At 47.5% G+C, this 16,646-nt stretch overlaps 1 protein-coding gene across 1 annotated transcript; it reads right to left on the bottom strand.

Moving 5' to 3' along the window:
• Positions 1-1,053: 1,053 nt before the first annotated feature.
• On the bottom strand, positions 1,054-10,124 carry CHGB (chromogranin B). The gene is made up of 5 exons (XM_030946114.1): positions 9,999-10,124; positions 6,285-6,328; positions 4,974-5,067; positions 2,533-4,196; positions 1,054-1,421 (listed from the first exon to the last, which is right to left on the bottom strand). Exons 1-5 carry the CDS (start codon positions 10,045-10,047, stop codon positions 1,338-1,340), a joined length of 1,935 nt encoding a protein of 644 aa, XP_030801974.1. The 5' UTR covers positions 10,048-10,124; the 3' UTR covers positions 1,054-1,337.
• Positions 10,125-16,646: the final 6,522 nt, after the last annotated feature.

The following is a 16,646-nucleotide window of genomic DNA, read 5'->3' as shown; positions in this document are numbered from 1 at the left end:
TTTTAAGATATGACTATTTTGGAAACTGCTGTATGTATATTTATTTATTCTCCTGTTAGATCTTTCAGATGTTGGGCTTTTTTTAATTAATTTTTTTTAACTTTGCATTTGCCATTTCAATTAAACTACAGGGTGTTTTCCCTAAAGAGATTTATGTTTTCTCTTACTTTTCCCTCTTTTTGGAAATAGAAAGGTCCAGCATAGGCTTTAGGAGGACAGTACTCTGCTGGCTGCACTCCATTACACCCCAGTGGAGCTCATAGGGCCAGGAGGGCTGGGCCTCCATTCTTGAACTCCCTCATCAGTGTCTGGACAGAACCTGGAGCTTAGGGATCAAGTGCTGAGACTCGATAAAGCTGTAAAATTCAGTATTTTGAGGAGAGTAATACTCTTTTAGGGCAGCCTTAGCTGGAAACAGGGGTTGTATTTCATGGAAAGAAGCAGATTAGGGTTCCTCTAGGGAGAACAGGTACACTACATCTTCAGGTTTTATCTACCTCTGCTTTTTGTAAACTTCCCAGTGTTGTTTTTCTACTTTTTGGGAAGTTTCTCTCTTTTCTTCTCCTCCTTATGTGAACAACCCATAAAGGAGAGGAGGTAGATTTCACCATCTCTTCATTCTAGACAGCTGCTTATCTTAAATACTGTGACAATAAAAAACAATGACATGGGGAAAATATATTTGCATAATAGAGCAGTTTGAGAAATAAACAGTGTTGGAACACATAAGGAGTTAATTTGGATCAAGGCCAAACTGGCTTCATTTTACCAGTAGTGACACTGACACAGTCTCAACACTGAATCCCAGTTTTTAAATGGGCCATAATCCTTGTAAAATGCAGTGAAAATGAGGAAGGAAACAAGAAATAAATCACAATTGAGATTTCAAATTCCTTCTTCCCTCTCATGCTCATGCAAAGTGGCAAACAATGCACAGATGGGCTCCTTGTAACTTTTAAAAGAGTGGTGGAGCACCACTGTTCTGTGCACAATCTACACACCTGATCAGCTCACTCTGAGATCACCCCAGCAGCCACATGAACAAGGAGAAGGTTTGGTCCAAGATCAATGGTTTTTATTATTGCAAACTCAGACAAATATATTCCTGAAGAACACTAACACAATTATCTCCAAAAGCATATTAAAAATACCTGCCCACATGAAAGGTTATGTTACTAAAATTCATGCCATTCAGGTCTCAGGAGCATAACAGCAAATTAAAGACACTTTCAGCTGTGTAAATCACTACACAAGAGTGGACAGTGAATAGTATTTCCTGGGTTTGGGGCAAACAACAATCCAGTGGCAGTGACTTTACCACAGAACACAGGACACCTTCAGCCTCTCCTGAGGCTGTTGATCTTCTCTGCTATGTTCTGCAGCTCCAGATCCATGGTGGCCAGGTTTTCCAGCTGCTTCTCCTGTGAAAACAGAGAGCGTTTCACACATCATTGTTAACGCTGTTTTGTTGCAGGGAAAGGAGAGGAAAGGCCATTTCCAAGGCAGATTCTGTCCTGCCACTTCCCGGTCCCTGAGCAGAGCAGGTGTTAACAGCAGTGCTGCAAAGACTTGGGAGATTGGTGAAATTCCCTGCTTTGGACTGAACATGGGCTGGGGAAAGCATCAAAATTTTAATTGTGAGAGCTGGCCCTAATTACAGCCTCTTCCCTGTAGACTTAAAGCACCGTTACCATCCATAGGTGGCCTCCTGCCATGTCACAGCTGCAGCTGCTGTCCCTGGGGGTCCCACAGCCAGCACAGGGGGCAGTGAGGGCACAGCTCCACAGGCACAGAGAGCAGGAGAAGCTTTATGCACCAAGCCTTTACCAGGATGACTTGTTAACACCAATTCACACCTGGGTAAATAAATCAGTGTCCAGCCTCCCTGCTCCCAGCACAGCTCTGTGCAATGCAGACACACTGACACACACCAGGAGGATGTGGCTGATGGGAGCTAACTGATGGCTGTAGGCTCAGTTTTTCTGGATGCTGGAGCAGAACAGGGAGTCCAACAAAAAGAAGAGGATTCACTACGTGTGAACTGCACATAGGAACTGGACTTACAGGTGCAGTGCAGGTTCTGCTCTGCAATTCCAGCTGGGAAGTCCACGGGCAGCTGATTTCCCTCTAAACACCCAACTCACTTTTCAGCTGGGTATTTTAAACAACCCGACAGCCCAAGTGGTGCTTGTCAGTTTCCCCTCTGCTCCTGCTGCAATGGCACCTTTGTTTTGTCAGTCTGTGGAGCCTCGAGGGAGAGGCGGGGCCAAAAGGAGAATAAGATCGTTCCCTTCCTGCCTTGCAGCAGACAGGAGCTGTGTCTTTATCCCACAGATTGTGCCCTGGGGTAGTTCAGCAAACTCAAAGTTCCACTGTTCACAGAAAGCAGATTTTTAAATCACTGAAGATCTACTCACACCTTAACTGTGACTTAATCTTGTTTGTGTTTTTCTGTGCAGTTTCCCACCTGCCTTGGGAATGGATTTGGGAGTGTGTTTCCCCAGCTTTTTAGAGAAACTGCTGTGCACTTACCTCCTCTTCTGTCAGGGGCCTCTGGCTTAGGCTCCTTCTGTCATTCCCAGCCACGTGACGCTTCTTCAGGTCTTCTCCAGAGCTGTACAGCCCTGGGAGTTCAGCTGACTTCTTCCTGTAGTTCAGAAGTTGTGCAAGTTGATCCATCTTGTTGTACTGCCTTTCCACATCGTATCTGTTCGCTTTGCTAGGATTCCTCTTCTCGCTGCGCCTGTGCTTCAGAGCGCTCTGGATTTGCTTTTCTGACCACCACTCGTAGTCATTGTACTCAGGGAAAAGGCTCTTCTCAGGCCTGCCTTCCTCCCTGCCCTCCAGAAGCTGCTCCCCTGCACTGTCCCTCTTGTCCAAGTGCTGGCTTTTCCACCACAGCAGTGGGTAGAATGGCCTGTAGGATGCTGCGGTTCTCTTCTCTTTCTCTGCAGGGAGATGGCCTCTGTATTCTTCTCTCTCTGCAAACCTTTCCTCCTCTTCATTTTCCACCTGGTCACTGCTGTGATGCTTCTTTTCCACCTCCTCCTCCAGGCTGTCCTCAGTGCTGTAGCGCCTGCTGGCCTGCCCCTTGTGCTCTCGGGCCTTCTGGGACCCCTCCTGTTGCCTGTTCCCTACGCGGGCTCTCCCTCCAACACGGCGCTGCCTCTCCTGGCTGAGGTACCTGGCCAGCTCCTCCTGGCTTCCATCAGCAAGGTACATCCTGCCCCCAGGATGGTGGGATCCACTGTGCTGCCTCCTCTCCTCGTGCCACTTCTCACTGCTCTCCTCACTGTGGTGGTGCCTCTTGTTTTCCTCTTCCCTGCTCTCCTGGCTCTGCTGCCAGCTGAGCTCCTCACTGCCCTGCTCTGCAGGCCCCTCCTCCTGCAGCCCCTCGGGCCCATGCCTCCCAGGAGAGCCACCCTTCTCCTCAGACTCTTCCTGATGTTTCTGTCGGTGCTTCCACTGCTCCCAGAGATTGGCCTCCCGTGGGTGTGATCCTCCTGCTGGTTCCCCCCTCTCACCACCATGGCCCCTCTTCTCTTCATTGGAGTCACCCGCCCTGTGCTTCCCATGATAACCTTTGCCTTTGAAGGGTTCCTTTCCCTCCTCCCTTTCTTCACTCTCCTCAGATTCTTCACGCTGCTGCTGGTGGGAGAAAGCACGTTCCTGAGACTCATGGTGGTATTTCTCACTCCTTTCTTCCTCTCCCTCTTCACCTTCCCGAATTTGTTTGGAAGGGCTCTGCATTCCTTCCTCCAGGTGCCAGCGGCCCCTGGGGCTCTGATCATTCCCACCACGGAACTCATCCATGCTCATGCCCTCTGAGTGGGACTTCTTGGTGACAACAGCAGCCTCTACATCCTCACAACACTTCCCCTCTTTGCTTTCCTCTTCACTGTGGTAATTCCTTTCCTCCTCTCTCCCAATTTCCTGGTAGTGCTTTTTTTCTTCCACGTGAAGTGTCTCATCTTGAGCAGGTGTGTGGTGTCCAGCCTCCTCCTCCTCACTTTTACCTTCCTCATGAGCAAGCTTCTCCTCATCACCTCCTTCCATGTACTTTTTAGATTCCTCTTCTGCCTGCCTTTGCTCTTTCTCCATGCTCCCAGTAGGATGTTTTTCAGTCTCTGCTGGGTCCTTGGGATGCCTCAATTCAGGCTGTTCGTCTTCACTTCTCTCTCTGTCATTTTTATCACCTACAATAACAAAAGCAGCATCATGGAGTAATCCAACCCTCCACTGAAGTGTTATTTCAAAGACATAACTGGCTTCCCAAAGTACTAAAGAAATTTGGACAGAACTGATTTCTTAATTCTGTTTTCAAAATCATTAGTTTGCCACTATTTTGTATGCTTGCCTGGAAAATGATTAACTAACTCCACTTAATTAGGCATTTTACAAGTTCCCCTGGAATTTCCAGAATAAATTTCCTTCTTTGGCTTTTTTTGTGATCACATTTTTAGTACTGAGTCAAGCTAGCTCTCATTCCCATTAAAAGTCAATGGGATCTGGAGTTGTGTTCAGTTCTTTGAATGCCAGACCAGGCCCATCACAGATGCTTATTCACAATAAAAAAACATCTATCTATTCAAGCTACCCAAAACCACCAGGGACTCTTTTTAGCAAATTTTAAGAGTTTTTAAAAAATTGACTGGAAAAAAATCAAAGAAATCTGATGCTTTGCAATAGTTATGCTTCATCTTCTCAGGCTACCTAAAGTGTTTGTTAAGTCCTCTCAGCCTCTCCAGGTGGTTCAGGGAGGGAGCCACAAGTGTCAGGCAAGAACCCCTGAGAATTCCCGGGTCAGGCTGTTTGTTCCCTGAGAGAGACAGACAGAAGGACACCAGAATTCTGGCACCGAAATTTGGAGGCACCAGTTTCACACAGGCTGAAGTAACAGTCCACCAGCTCCATCACCAGAGAGAAACCATGCACCAAACTCCTTTCCTGAGTCCAGATAACGTTGTACTTACTCTTCTTCAGGATTTCTTTGCATTCAGGATTAATGGGGGGTGCATTGGGCTTAGAGAGAGCGTTGGACAGAACCTCCACAATGCACCGTGTTACCTGGAGGAGACAAAACAGGAGAGAAAATCCTCATGGCAAAAATGGAAACTTTACTTCTGACCCAGCTGGTAGAAAAGCCTGTTGGAAATGAGAGTTTAGGCTGTTATTAATGAGTTTTGAGTAATCCTGTACATATGGGCTCTGCTCCTCACTCCTGTACCAGCAGGAAGAGAACAGACAGGTCTTTTCATCTCCCCTTTTGTTTGCAGAGCTAAGGGGCTTCTTTTGTACCTTTTAAAATATTAAATACCCTACTCAGTACAAAGGAAAGTCAAACATGTGGTAACACACCCTATAAAATAAACAGACACAACACACATTCAAAGGATGAGGATTATCCTGTGGGATCTGTCCATATGAGGATACTGCAAAGGCAGTCTAGACTGCCAATACACTAAAATACCTCCATGTCCTCTGTCAGGGACACACTCCACACCTTTTCACCTGTGTGTGCTCTCAGTCCTGCCTGGTTTTTAGCACAGAACATTCAACTGGGCTGTCTGGAAGCAGAGAAAATTGATTGATTTAGGAAAGTCACACAATGTGCTCTAATTCTAAGCACTGCCAAAGTATGTCCTCTGTATAAAATGATTTTCAGGGGCTGAAGTTGATGGTGAGAACAAGTGCTCCTGTTTGCTGAGGGTACAAGAGCCTCAGGCTGACTGGGAGGAGACAATGAAACATTTACAGAGCCATTTGTCTTTTTAACTATTTCTGGTTATTACCAGGTGTTTGCTGATCTAAATGATCACAACCAGTGAACAACCAGCGCAGGGGGTCTGGTGTCAGCTCTGGGAGCAGCTGATGGCATTTATTTAATCACACAGGGTGAGATCTCCTTTCAAAGAAGGAGAGGAAGGACTACAGCATTGAGTCTGTAACACAGTAGGTAACTGCAGGTATTTCATCTTTCCCCAAAGCTGTCAGTACAATAACATGTACTGTGCAATATTTCAGATCACTTTTCAAGCAGCTGTACAATGCAGAGCTTCACAAGTATCACACTGACACAAGAGCCAGTTCCCATTTCCACCAAACACACTGAGGTGCAGGCAGGCATCTCCTGGCAGCTAAAGGCACTCTGAGTTCCACACCAGCCATCAGCTTTTAAAAAATTTACCCTTGGGAAAAAAATGAAGCATTGTCCTGAGAGATTAAAGAAATGGGGAACACGTCACTGGTATTTTCTGGGGTTGGTTTGACAAGCAGCTACTCACCATTTCTTCAGTATGGTCTTTTTCCACTGGAACTGTGCTGGCACCTGGAAGAAATACTAATTATTAGAGATTCATCAACACAAGCATCACTGACAGGAGTCCTCAGTCAAATTGGTCTGATGAGGCAGCTTGGGTTTTGGGTTGGCAGTCAACTAAACCAGGCACATTCCACATTAAATCTTTCCTTATTTGGATGGAAAAGCCACCTAAAATTGAGGCATAGCACGAGAGAAGAGGCATGGTAACACTTGTAGCACTAAAATAGTATACACCAAGAATAACCCCACCCACAAAAAACACAACACCAAAGAAAACCACGTTCAGATTCCAAAAGGGAACTTTACTTCAAACCAGGTCCTTATGTAGTTGCACCAGTTAAAAAAAATAAATCAAACCCAACAAGCAAGGCCTGTTTGCACCCCAAGAATCTTTTGGCTTCTTGGAGAAGCTCTAGGTGCACCCCTTGCCAACAGCAGACCATTCTTAAAGACTTTAAAGCAGCTACTGTCCCAGTCCTGCTGGAGAAATGTTGTCTCACTTGGAGGTGGCTCCTGCAAGGATGGAGAGAGCCAGAAGAGACAGGAAAATTTCCATTCTCTGAGTGGTCCATTATCATTCCAAGAAATAAGCAAAATCCCCCCAAATCTCAGTGGAAAACCACTCTGGAAGGAAGCAGTACAACCCATCCCTCACTCTCTCTGCCCTGGGGACATGTGGGAGAACTCACACCTCCCTACATCAGTTCTACTGTGCCTGGGCCAAGGAATTTGCTTTTGGAAAGAAGCTAATGCCCATAAAACCTCCGTGCTGCCTGATTCTGCCATCACTGCTGCAATGCTCCAGCTGGGTAATGAGCTTGGCTGCTGTGTGTCATTAATGAACTGTGTCAATTCCCACGCACCTGGAGATTTCCAGGAGTGAGGTTAAGCCCCTGTGGCAGCCCCACAGCACTGTGTGGAAGCAGGGCCTGTTGAATCCTGGCTGTGCAGGCCTCCCAAGGTGCAGAATCACAGCACACACACAGTTTGAGGTGCAGCCCTGAAGTCCTTACATGGGTCAGGGGAGTCCTAAATACAACCATGACCTCCCTCTGGCTATGTCAGTGAGAGACCTCCTGAAACAGATGAACACACAGCACATCATGGAGGTAAAGGAGGTCAGTTTTACCTCCCAGCATCAGGAGAATGAACACTGTCCCAAGGAAGACGGGAGCACGTAGCCCTACACTATTTAAAGCAACACAACCTTTTTATTCTCTGTGCTGGCAGAGGAAGCAGACATCCCCTGGAGCACTGACTCAGAGTGTAATAGCTGAGCATCATACACTAATAACTCTGATATTTCTGTGCTTTCCCCCAAACACACATGCAGGGATGTGCTTCTCCAGCCCCTAGCCCTTCCCTGCCTATACAAGTGCCATCAGAGAAGGGAACCCACAGAAGGAGAGCACAGAAGGGATTCCCCTAAAATAGCACTGCATGCCTCCCCCAGAGTGCCAGGTGGTGTGTGAGGGGAGATGGTGCTGCTCAGAGCCAAGCCTCTCCCCCAGCTCAGGCGTTCAGAGCTGCCTGAGGCAGCTCCAGCTCCTTTACTAACCCAGTATGCAAATGATTGCCAGGCTGCTGCAGGCAGGAGACAAAGCCTCTCCCACCAAAACAAGTGTTAGTCTTAAAAAGACATTCTCTCAATCCCACAGGTGTTGGGGATGTTGCTCTTACAGCAGGAGCTGCTCCCAGGCTCCACTCACTTGAAAGCACAGGTATGAGCCCCTTCATGAGCTCTTTCTGGGGAGGCTCCTCTGCTCCTCCAGCCCCTGTGAAAACCTGACAGGCTCCAGGGCAAACAACTGATTTTGTCCTTTGAGTGATGCAGCCACAGCACATCTGTGAGTCACACCCAGGTGACGGGATAAAGCACAGAGCAGACAAACTCCTGGTACATCTTTTCCCACTTCAGGCCACCCCCTGAGTGCTGTCAGTGGCACAGGAAGACAAAGTCAGGCTGTACCCACTGTCTTTGCTGTCATTCAAAAGCTCCCAAGAGCTTGGTTAACAGTGAAAGGCAGCATGAACAAAGAGGGAGCATCATAACAACGTCAGGAGAACCAAATGGTTATTGGACAAACCTCATATTAACCTGTCTGGAGAAACAGGATGAGGCTCCAATCCATGCCAGAGCCTGAAATAAATAACACAAAGGCAGCTGCTCTGCCAGGGCTGGGCCAGGAAGGCAGTGGGGAGCCAGCAGTGTCCCACTTTACCTAGTGCTGGCAGTGCCAGCCCCCAGTGCCAGCTGGCAAGAGCTCCCTTGGGGCCACCTGCCACCTGAAGGTGCTGGCCAACACAGCTGCCATCCTCCCCACGAATGCTCAGGAGGGGTGAGGCCACCACCCTGACAGGGACAGTGGGCTCAGGCAGCAGGACACCCACCTTGCAGGAACACAGCAGGCACCGGGAGCACGGCAGGGCTCCAGAGCAGAGCGAAGCCAGAGCATGGGCCAGCATGGAAACCTTGCACCTGAACACACAGCAAGAAACAAACCACAGCCCCACGGAGCAGAGCTGAGCCCTGGCTCAGCTTTACCCTCCTGAACCAAGTCTGCCCAGGCAGTTGTGATCAGATTATTTGATTTTGCCTAAGTGCTGAGAGTTGATGAATATCATGAGAAATGACAAATGCAGGACAAATTCACAAGGTTTTTGCTTGCATCTCCAAGATTAGAACAGATCTTCAGGTGGGTCCCTGATGAAATCCCCACATGGCTTTGTTTCATCAGCACAGATGACTCAGTGCAGTGTCATTCCTCACCAAAATGTCACAGTGTCTTCCTAGGCAGGATCGCTGAAATTTAGGCATATTGATTTGCAGGAGTACTAGAAAGTTCTTGAAGTTAATGTCTAACCAGTTCAACATTTGAAAGCATGACAGCCACAAAGGATGTAAAGTATCTGATCTGTTTGATCAGGTACTTTGATAAATAGGATAAACCTTTGATAAACAGGGAAAAATATTTGGTAATAAACCCCCATAGAATCTATGGTATAAGTGTGTGAGCTTCTCTGTGCTGGGGGCTCTTCCCCTCCGTATTCCACCCTCCCTCTTTGATTTCAATAAAGGCACTTAAGGCAGTCAACTTCCTCACAGTCTCTGTGCAAGTCCCAGAAGTGTGGAGATTTCTAACAGACCTAAAGCCAAAAATACTCAACCCAGAATGACACCGACTCTTTCAACCAATGATGTAAGTATGCAAAAAACGCTACAGAGCCAAGCCACCACCTCATTCTATTGTGTTTAAGGTTCATTTCACCACGGGGTTTTATTATTTAATGCCGCGTGCAAAAAAATTAAAAACCCTGTCAGTTAAACCCGCAGAGCCGCTACTTTGCCATCACCTCCCAGCATCCAGCACCGGCTGGCAAAACCCCAGCAGCACCGCTGGAACGAAGCGGCACCGAGAAGTCTTTGTGCAAAGACGCTGCACCGGGATAAAAATAAAGGCGGAGCAGCCGGGGAGCTCTCTCCCAGCGCCATCCCCGCCGCCCCTTCCCGAGGGGCGAACCCGGGCTGCGGGTCCCGCACCCACCGCCGCCTCCCCGGAGCGAGCCCGTCCGTCCATCCATCCATCCCTCCGCTGCTCCGCTCCCCGCCCCGCCGGGGCAGTTCCCGGGCCGTTCCCAGCGCTCTCCCGGCGGGATGCGCCCCTGCCCCGCTCACCTGCCAGGGCGGCGGCCGCCAGGAGGGCGAGCAGCGCCGGCGGCCCCATGCTCGGCACGGCTCTGCTGGGCTGGGCTGCGCTCGGCGGCTCCGGCGCGGTTTAAAAGGGGAGCGGGGGCGGAGGAGCGGGCGGGGGGCCCCGCCGGAGCTGCGTCACTGCGAGCCCCCGGGCGGAGCCGCCCCCGCGCCCCGCTCTCCTCTCCTCTCCTCTCCTCTCCTGCCGCCCCCTCCCCTTCAGAGCAGGGCAACTTTCTCACAGGCTGGGCAAGCCGAGCTCGCTTTCCCTTCCTTGGCAACTACCGCAGCCGCCCCGCCCGTCCCCCGACCAACACTTCCATGACCCCCGTACATCGCCCCGCCGTGCCTCTGAAAAGGGGAAAGCGGGGCTTCCCTGCCTCTTTCTGCAGCTCGGAGGATGCGGTAGCATCCTTAGGTCTTTCCCACCGTCAGAGGATGCCGAGGCTCTGCCGAAGGGAGGAGGTGCGGTAACCCATATCCCTCTGAAACAGCTTCCACAAGGAATCACCGCCGCGCTTCCACACCCTTTTCCGATCAAAGCCTCTTCAGGTGCTGCTGCAGCCTTTTCCTCCTGCAAGGTTTTTGTCCCTTCCCCTCCCCTCATTGCTCCCTCCTCTCACAGCCTCCCTCCACTAACTATCCAGTACACCCAGATCCCGACTGGGAAGTCATCCCAGTGCTTATGGCACCTGGGGAGGGAATGGCATGCAGTATTCCCCAAGAGTTCTACCAGGGAAATCACTGCTCTCAGCATCCCTCTCCACAGGCAAACCTCTTATTTACTGTGATGATGCTCTGGGGAGCCAGAGGGAGCATACAGAGATCAAGTTTTATATCATTTCCTTTAACAGCCCCTGCTGTCCCAATTAGTCTGTAGTGGAATAAAAAGCTTAAATGACAAGTTAAAACGAGGAAGTCTGGATGCTCCACCCGGTTCCCTTCAGAGCCAGGCAAAGACCAGAACTCCTTTTGGTTTTCATTAACCCTCAGAGGGCCATCTCCAATTTTAAGTGTATTTACAGCTTTTTTCTTTGTCTTCAGAGCCAAGCAGATGGCTCTCTAACTGCCAGTGTTCCTGGAGGACAGTGGATCTGTGCACCAAGCTGGCAGTTCCCTCTTACCATTCCTGTGCCATTCTATAGTCCATTAACAATGGCAGGCTGCTACAGACACATAGCTTTTAAAGACAGAAAACGGCACACAAGCACAGTGCTCCAATCCTACTCACCAGCAGGAAGCAGGAATTCCAGCTCCATGTGAAACTTGCTTCAGGAGACAGCCTGGAGGAGACACCAGGAGGCCAAACCAGACACCTTGTTCGCCTTGCATTCAGTCTGCAATTTCTGCTAAGTAACCCAACCCAGTCACCTGGCCACCAGGGAAGACAAACGACCTGCAACATCTCCCATCTCCCTCATCATGCTGTTCTGTACTGCCTATGCCAGCCCCATCTCCCACAGGCAGCTGCTTCTTTGGGAATCTCCAAAGTCTTGGCTTTGGGAAGTCAAGAGCCTGTTTCAAAAGACTGACAAATTTCCCTAGCTCCAAGGCCCCCATATCCTCCCCTGTCTGTGTGAGGATTCAGCCTGGCCTCAACCTCTTCAGCTGCTCATGAGAAAGAATTTTAAGTGAAACATTTGCCTTTTATGTGTTCTCTGCTTCTGCAAGCATATAAATAGCATGTTTTGCCATCAGTTACATCAGGGTCTGCATGGGAGCACCTTCACATCTTCAGATTTGATGAGGTTCGAGGTTACAAAGATTTGCAAATGTTGTAGGAGGCCTCTGACAGGAGTAGGGACAGAACTGGCTGGATTATATCCAACTCTGTTTTTGGGGTAGGATTCCAAAATAGGATCCCACAGACTCTTCTGCCAGCACTGGAAAACCAGAGCATCCAAGCATCAGTTAATTAAGTCAGCCTCTGTTCTCAAAGAAGTGTCACCTCACATGGACTTTTACAGCCAGGTATCAGCTGGGGTGAGTTTTTCTGCAGATCAAGAGAGAGCTGTGACTGCACTAAATCAGGATTACTGCAGGCAAAGGCACATTTCATTTGATCAGCTGTGAGTGGCACACCCCAACCTCCTTTCTCAGATGTGTCAGTATTCTGATTGCAGCAACATCCATGCCTCGCAATGTTGTGACAATCTACTGCTCTATGAATAAACACTATTTATCCTGTGGGGTTCTCTCAAATACAAATGCTTTAAAAAGTTACACATTTGGCTCATGCTAGAAGCTGGAACTTCAAAGGCTGACAAGCAATTTCTGTGCCTGAGCTCCTTCTAAATTGAGAGGAGACTGCATGAGGAAAATGAGGATTGCTCTTCTAATTAGGTGTGCTAGTGGGGATTATCTTCATTCTTACATGCCAATTAGTTTTCATGGCATTAAAATACTGTAGCCCATTTCATGAACAAACTCATCTCTTTCATTCAGGAGGTGCTAAGACGATGGGTCTGGAGGAAGACAATTGCACCTAAAGGCCACCATCTATCCAGTTTCCCTAACAGAACGAAAATCCTTTCAGAAACCTTGCCATATGCAGTGCATATGATGGAGCTGCACAGCTGACACATTTCTGGGTCTTTCTTGTACAAAAGTGAAACATGACTGTCACCACCTGTGGCCTTACACATGGCACCAGTGCCCAGCAAACTGAGCTGCAGATGAGATCCCGTGTGATACAGATGGGTGATTTCTGTAGCATGGGCAAATATCTTTTTTTAGTTTTCTGTATTTATATAGCACCTCACACTGTGAGTTTTATTCATGCCACATGCACTTAGGCAGTGCAGAAAAAGCTGCTAGAAACTGGCTTCCAGTCTTTAGTGTCAAAATACTTTCTTCATTAAAAAATCCAAATAATTTATAGGGTATTTTTGCTTGAGAACCTTAAAAGTTCAGTCCAACTCTTCCTGAATTGCCTTTCTTAGGCTTCTTAAAACAACAAATTTTCTTCACTTGTAACCCTCTTCTCTTCCATGCAAGATCCCTCTAGCTCCTGTTTTTCAGTGATGGATCTATTCCACAGAAATGAGGTCAAATATTGTATGGCCCAACTGAAAAGAGGTTTAAAATAAGCCTATAAGGCATGTCATAACTATTAAGTGGTATGAAAAATAAATGCACAGACCCTGCTGTGGTCTTCTGGAAAAAGCCCTGTGCTACCTGATATTAACCCTCAGGGCTTCTGGATACACTCACAGGCTGCAGAATGAAAGAAAAGAAACCACCAAACCCAAAACAAAGCCAAACCCAAAACAGAGGTGAGAGAAGGAAAACCAAGTATAAACACAACTACTTATCCAACATCCCAGGTTTTCCACAGAACATTTTCCCATATACTGCTCACACATACCTCTCTTCCTCCCCAGTCATCCTTCTCTCAGTTTGTTAGCTCAGATGGCAGAAAACTAGATTATGCTGCAATACAAAAATAAGTTTAAAATTATAGATAGACAGATGGATGGATGGATGGATGGATGGATGGATGGATGGATGGATGGATGGATGGATGGATGGATAGATAGATAGATAGATAGATAGATAGATAGATAGATAGATAGATAGATAGATAGATAGATAGATAGATGGATGGATGGATGGATGGATGGAAAGGGAAGGGGAAGGGGAAAGGGAAAGGGAAAGGGAAAGGGAAAGGGAAAGGGAAAGGGAAAGGGAAAGGGAAAGGGAAAATACTTTGGAGCCTAGGGGCAATTTTTCCAGACTGCAGTCAGCATGAAGTGCCACTTCCTAGGTCCTTCCCTAGTAGCAACTTGCTGGCACTGCTTGCTCCAGGCAGGAAATGCAAGTTAGCTCCTGCAATTCCACTGGTAAATGTCTCCATGGGAAAGATGACACTGATGGGAACCAACAGGCACATCTCCTCCTAGAAGAGAAAGTTGGAATTTGCCTAGTAATGTGGGCACCACTGGCATTTTTAGTCACAAGACTTAATTTTTTCTGAGCTGCCACTTCTCACCCGATTCCATGTCTGAAAATGATCTACTGGACTCCAAGTCCAAACTGACCACTCTGGAGGAATTTGCCATCAAGCTAAGATGCAGCTTCTGGATCTGAGCAGGGGCACAAGCAGCCCTGACACGATTACTCATGGCTTTATAAATTTGGCTATGACTAAACATTCTCCCAGCCTCAGCTGTCACCAAATTGCCTTGCTGACAACACAAGCAATCTCCACAGCCCTGGGTGCCTCCTCCTCTACCAGGGGGAAGTAAGAGCACCCAACCCCCCCCCGACCAGACAAGGAGTCCTGGACAATGAACAGTGCCCAAAAGCTGCCACCACGTCTCTGGGCTGCCTTTTGGAGGATTAGCATCACTGCAGGACTGGAGTTCTCAGGCAGTTATGCCCAGAGAGCAGCTGGAGGTTGCTGGAGCATCTCTCCCTGCAGGCTGGGCACAGCTGAGCTGCACACCCAGGTGCTGCCCCAAAGAAAACCCTTCATGAAACAACCCCTGCCAACGCCCCCTGCCCTTTTTTCACTCACACTGGTTAATTAACCTGCTTGGTGAACTTTGGGGCCTCTGTAGGAGAACAAAAAACAGGATAGAAAATTCTTTCAGCAAGCGAAATGTAGACACTTAAGCCCTTGTATTTTGAGTACTGCTTGTCATTAAGCAAAAATTACTTTATTAGTTGCTTTTGCACTGCAAATAATTACATTTAGGCCATTAAATTGCCCCATTCAGTGTTTCTGCCTGCTTTTTGTCAACTGCGCATGTTCCATTTAATATTTAAAGACTGGGGCACTACTCTGGCTTATTTAGTAATTAATTTCTTTAAATATTTATAGCACTTTGACTCTCAGCAAGGGTTCTGTTTGGTAAGAACAATACTGTTCTGTGCTTGATAGTGTCATGGAAATTTCAGAGGCAAATTTCCATTTTGTAGCATAAAAACATAGATTTCTGCAACAGACTGTAATGATTTCAGGGTAAAGTTTTTATTACTGAACAATGTAGGTACTAAAAAAACATAATCCAATTATGCCCTTGTACATAATTGCAGACTGAAAACACAGTGTTGAGAGATCTATTTTATGACAGCAGTATTCACACAGCAAAAGGAATTGCCCAAGAAATTTTCCATCACCTTTTTTTGAATTGCCACTGGCACGAAGAACAAAACCCAAGAGCAAAAACAGCCTAGGAAAGAGAGAGCACAACCTACAAAATGCAGGAGGATATTTTGCTAGCATATTTTCCCCTCAGAACATCCTTTTCCTTTTGCATACCCTGATTTTAGGCCCTTTGTGTGAAATCCTGTGTGCTTATCAAAACACCTTAAAAGGCTTAAGCTTAAAGGCAGCCTTGGGAAATGAAAATAGCAGGAAGATGCTCCATCTGTGTAAATTTGTCTTGTAACCCTGACGGTGGGAAGATGATCCAAACAGGAAAAGAGACCTTGAAAGAGACTCTGCTACCCTGGATATAAGAAAGAGCAAGCCACAGTGGGTGGCTTTGCCAGCACTAAGGCACACTGAAGCACACTGAGCCTGATTTTTTTTGGGAAAACTCAGCTGCAGAAGCACCCCATGGGAATGGGAACAGGAGGAAGGGGCACAGGAATCAGTCTGATGCTTGTCCAGCACACCACTGCATTTTCAGCCTAATTCACTGCTGCCTTTGGAAAGACTCCCCCAGCCCTCAAAACAGCAGTCTGTCTCCTCATGGCAGAAGAACTTTTTTTCTTACTAATTCACATACAACCAGGCTATTCTTGAACATCAGACAAGCAGCATTAACACTCCCAGAGACAGAACCCAGCCATGGAACTTGCCTGCACTCACATATTTATCATGTGGTGCTCAGCTTGTCCCAGGGACCAGTCAGACCCAGGGAAGATGCAAAAACAAGGACCAAAACCAAGCTGGCCTCACAGAGCACGTGCTGAGCTGCTTCTTAAACAGGGGGGCCTGGACCACAGATGCAAAATCTCTATTCTTGTTTGAACCTCTAACTGCAGGGTTTTGAGGGGAATGGCTGTTAGAGATGTGGGTGTAAATGCACTTTCACTCTTCCTTTGAATCTCTCTGATACCCAAAACAAGCTGCTGGCAACTTAGAAAAAACCAATTGGTGGAAGTCACACTGAAAATGTGTTGAAGGGCACAGCATCCTCACCCCACTATCCTTAATTACAGAATCACTCTGCTTCTCCGGCCTGGAGGTGCTGATTTTAGCACCCATTTAACACCATTCCTGGCTCATCTCTCACAGCAGTGCAGGTAACACTGGAAAGTGATACCTGCCCCAAGGCTGACTGACATTTCCCATTACAAGAACCTACCTTCCAATGCAAGTGAAAGTTTGTTTGGCTTGTACTGAGGGTGAAATTTTCTATGACAGTTGTTCTTTCATTACAAGACTTTCCCTCCCAAGTCCCAGCATCTGCAAACAAACAGGCAAAGGCAATTTTAAAAAAGGTTTGACCTTTCAGCCACAAGTTTTCTGGCTTTGGTTAGCTCCAGCTATTGCTTTAATCACATCTTATTATTTCATGCTCTGTGTGCTATGTGCCAGATTTTACTTTTAAGGAAGAAATGCTGGCATATGCTGTTGCCTAATCGATGTGTGGGGGAAAACAGTCATTAGGGAAAGCC

This window comes from Camarhynchus parvulus, chromosome 3 (genome assembly GCF_901933205.1).
Source record: "Camarhynchus parvulus chromosome 3, STF_HiC, whole genome shotgun sequence".
Lineage (NCBI taxonomy): Eukaryota > Metazoa > Chordata > Aves > Passeriformes > Thraupidae > Camarhynchus > Camarhynchus parvulus.
The sequence above is the reverse complement of the archived record's forward strand: the minus strand, read 5'-3'. Positions and strand labels throughout refer to the sequence as shown.

Excerpts from the sequence above, each read along its gene's own strand:
- CHGB (XM_030946114.1), bottom strand. The coding sequence starts at position 10,047 with ATGGGGCCGCCGGCGCTGCTCGCCCTCCTGGCGGCCGCCGCCCTGGCA. Across the intron at positions 4,197-4,973 it reads CAAAGAAATCCTGAAGAAGA|GTGATAAAAATGACAGAGAG; the intron begins GTAAGTACAACG and ends TTGTTATTGTAG. Across the intron at positions 1,422-2,532 it reads GGCCCCTGACAGAAGAGGAG|GAGAAGCAGCTGGAAAACCT; the intron begins GTAAGTGCACAG and ends CTGTTTTCACAG.